At 32.4% G+C, this 3,662-nt stretch overlaps 1 protein-coding gene across 1 annotated transcript; it reads right to left on the reverse strand.

Moving 5' to 3' along the window:
• Positions 1-2,463: 2,463 nt before the first annotated feature.
• Positions 2,464-3,114, reverse strand: LOC126890141 (probable cyclin-dependent serine/threonine-protein kinase DDB_G0278487). The gene is made up of 2 exons (XM_050658991.1): positions 2,937-3,114; positions 2,464-2,804 (listed from the first exon to the last, which is right to left on the reverse strand). Exons 1-2 carry the CDS (start codon positions 3,112-3,114, stop codon positions 2,464-2,466), a joined length of 519 nt encoding a protein of 172 aa, XP_050514948.1.
• Between the last annotated feature and the right edge of the window lie 548 nt (positions 3,115-3,662).

Here is a 3,662-nt window from a genome sequence, read left to right on the forward strand (position 1 = left end):
ACCGATCTTCTCAATGCTTTTGCGGCACCTCAAGATGTAAACCTAGAACAAAAATATTTTGTAGTTTTATTGTAGACATGAAAAGGCAACTTTCGAGTGCTATTAGAAAGCTCTTTGAAAAAAAAAATGTTTTCCTATCCTTTCGTTCCAACCTAATGAAGAATAACTGAGACCACCATCAAATCTCAAAAGCTACTTACAATATTTCGGATATATTATGAGAAATGAATTCAGATATATGCCCTACTACCTACAGGCCATCATGGGGTGGGAGCACGCAAAATAGAATTCTTTTTTATTGACGTCACGTTGCCTAGATACCGTCGATTGCGCATTGTGAAATTCATTTTGTAACATCAGCAAAATAGAATTCTATTTTGCGTGCTCACACTACTGAACCGTTTATATATCGATTGATTGTCTTGGTATCTATACAGTAAGAGCCACCGTACTAGACACATGGCTAGGTACCTAATTGCTATGCTAATGGGCTAATCCGGTCCGTTCTCAGATGTGACTTTCATCCCTGTCATGTTACTGTCAGGAAACTATTTAAAATAATTGTTTTCGAATCCAAAAGTAATCCAAATCCAATAAGGAAAGAATCGAAATTTTTTATCGACATTTTTTATTAGTTGTTGCACGAGGTTAGCGTCAATTGGGTAACTTGAAGCTGTATTCTTTTTAATAGTTTTTTATGAAACAGTTCGTGAAGTATGCTTTTTGCGAACGCACGCGATATTTAGAGCACGAGCGACAGCGGAGCGAATGCTATACATCGCGTAGGTTTCGCAAAAAATACTTCACGCACAGTTTCATACAATATTTTATCTACTCTACCATAAACAAATAAAAAAACTGTAACTCTTCATCACTGGAATTCATTTCTATTCTACAATTTTTAGAACTTTGACATTTAAAAATTCTAACTTCTTTCAAACCACAAAAATTGTCAAAACTTTTGTCGTAATTTATTGCTCATTACGTGATCACCATGACAACGCGAAAGTTTATTATATTTGATTATATGAAAGTGTGTTAAAAACAGTGCGAAAAAGTAAGTCCCATTTAAAATACATTGTTACTTCACGTACACTTTAAACACTTCACGCACTGCTATCTATAATGACAGTTTTCACAAACTAAAAACTTACAGTTCCTGCTCAATTTATTAGACTCACCCTAAAAATATGAGTTTGTTTAATTTCAAGCACCTTAAAAGTTTCTTTTTCTACAACCGTGTTAAAAATGCAATTTTTAGCACTCCATACGTGCGTTAAAAATGCTACTTTAAGGCACTAGTGCTTTAAAATATTTTTAAGGCACTGCAGTTCGTATTGACCGTATAGACAATTTTGATGTAATGTCCAAAAAATATAAAAATGGAATGTCAGTCACGTTCAAGTAAAAGTTTTTGTAGATATTGTCCTGTAATTACGTTTGTAGAAAAAATATTGTATGATATGGGTGTTAAAAAGTACATTTTTAAGGCACTCATGTGAATTGCAGAACTCGCTATCGCTCATTCTGCAAACTTTCACCTGAGTGCCTTAAACGTGTACTTTTAACACTTATATTATAAATAACTATTAAAATTATACGGAACTGCTAAATGAGTTAAATAACAATTAATTAATAATCGCGCTACATAATTAAGTTAAAAGTGGTGAAATTTTTTTATTGAATTGTGCAAACTTGACAGATAATAATAGGATATGCTAAAAGTGGGCAATTACTCGACTTGTTTCAACTTTAGTTATTTAGTTAAATTAGTGCTTGGCGTTAAATTTTCGTAAAATTTGCAGTGGTAAGTGTTAATATTTTTCCATGTTTATGTTAGTTTTTGATTTGTTTAATGTATTTTAAGATATTAATTTAAATATGTTAATTTCTAAAAGACAAATATCTTCGATTGGAAGTTTCTACTATGGGTGATTGTAAAGATCTTTCTGTTGAGCAAATCCCTTCTGTTACTTAAATTTTTTAGTAGATCATATTCACAGTTAACTAAAACTGAAAAAGGAAAATCAACTGATAAATCAAGATAAGTTGTATAAATTTTATTCAGACTATAAGTATGTCTCTATATTTTAAACGTTCTTATACAGTCTTATTATTCTTGTACATTATAACAGTGATTGAAATTATACAAGAAATAAACAAATAAAACATGGCAACACTGCATATGCCAAATAAATGAAGGTTATGAACTGAACTGGTCTGGATTCGTAATTCCTAGGACGTCCGTAATCGTACTTCTTGGGGACGTCTGGATTTGTAATGTCTGGGGACATCCGATTGAGGTCCCCGTATATTCGGACTTAATTGGGATTCGAAACGGACGTCCTCGGGACGTCCTGTGCTATCTGGGAAACAGGTTTGGCTTCGTATTGTAATGAGATGGAAATGCTTATTCATTTTTATTTTATATTATTATAAAATCGATTATTATTATGAAGTTTTTCATGTTGTTTGGCCATCGAAGGTGGGTGGTTTCAAAAGTTTGCTATTTCTCATTGTGTCTGGTTGAACTATGAAAGATGATGAAGCTGTTTGTTCTGATTCGATATTAGTTACTGAAATAATATGAGATAAAGATGCTTGGGTATTAATTTTTGTTTCTAACTCAACTATTTGTCTTTCTAAATTAGATTTCAAATCGTTTTGTTGTTGTTTTATTTTATTTTCCAAATCAATCTTTAAATCGATTTGTTGATGTAATAGTCTTAAATAGTTTTGTTGTTCGTCTATTTTGTTTTCTAAGTCGGTTTTTAAATTGTTTTGTTTTTGTACTAGTTTATTTTCTAATAATATAAAGAGTTTTGTTTTTCTTGTAATGTGTCTATTCTATTAGCAATTGGACTTACATCTAACTGAAAATTTTCATGAATTTGAGATTAAATTATTTATGATTTTCTCTACTTCTACTTTTGTACGCCTCTCCTTCTCCTCTTCCTCTTTTTGTCCACGCTTCTCTTTCAACTCTTCCTCTTCTTGTCTACGCTTCTCCTTCACCTCCCTACGCTTTTCATTTTCCTCTTTCTCTTCTTGCCTACGTTTCTCTTCATCTGCTTTCATTTGTAAAAACCATGCTGGGGGTCCAAACGTATCCATTTCTTTATTAAATTCTGTTACTCTTCTTTGAAATCAATTTTATTCTTCTTCTTCTTCAAATGCAAATCCACTAATGGATGTTGGCGATCACATTTTCCATTAACTCTCTGTTTCTTGCAATGTGTATCAGATATTGTATGTCGTTAATCCCTGTCCATTGCCTTATGTTTCGGAACCAGGACATTTTCTTGCATCCTATTCCTCTCTTGCCTTTAATTTTACCCTGGATTATAAGTTGAAGGAACTGGTGTTTTTCGTTTCGCATGATGTGACCCAAAAATGCCGTTTTTCTTTTCTTGATGTTTTCGAAAAGCTGACGTTCTTGGTTGATTCTTATAAGGACATGTACATTTGTGATTTTCGCCGTCCATGGTATCTTTAGGATACGGCGATAAAGCCACATTTCGAAGGCTTCTATTTTGTTTTTTATCCCTCGTTATTTTATTCAATTTTATTGAAACCAACAATAATACAATATTTAAACTCAATGACACATTAAACTTCAAAAATTGGTATTCGCGGAGTGCAAGTACTTGCTTGCTTGCTTG

The sequence above is a fragment of the Diabrotica virgifera genome, chromosome 8 (assembly GCF_917563875.1).
Source record: "Diabrotica virgifera virgifera chromosome 8, PGI_DIABVI_V3a".
Taxonomy (NCBI): domain Eukaryota; kingdom Metazoa; phylum Arthropoda; class Insecta; order Coleoptera; family Chrysomelidae; genus Diabrotica; species Diabrotica virgifera.

Bases quoted from the DNA above. Each gene is read 5' to 3' on its own strand.
- LOC126890141 (XM_050658991.1), bottom strand. From the start codon at position 3,114: ATGGATACGTTTGGACCCCCAGCATGGTTTTTACAAATGAAAGCAGAT. The intron at 2,805-2,936 runs GTACAAAAGTAG...TTATATTATTAG, and splicing joins GGAAGAGGAGAAGGAGAGGC to AAAATAAACTAGTACAAAAA.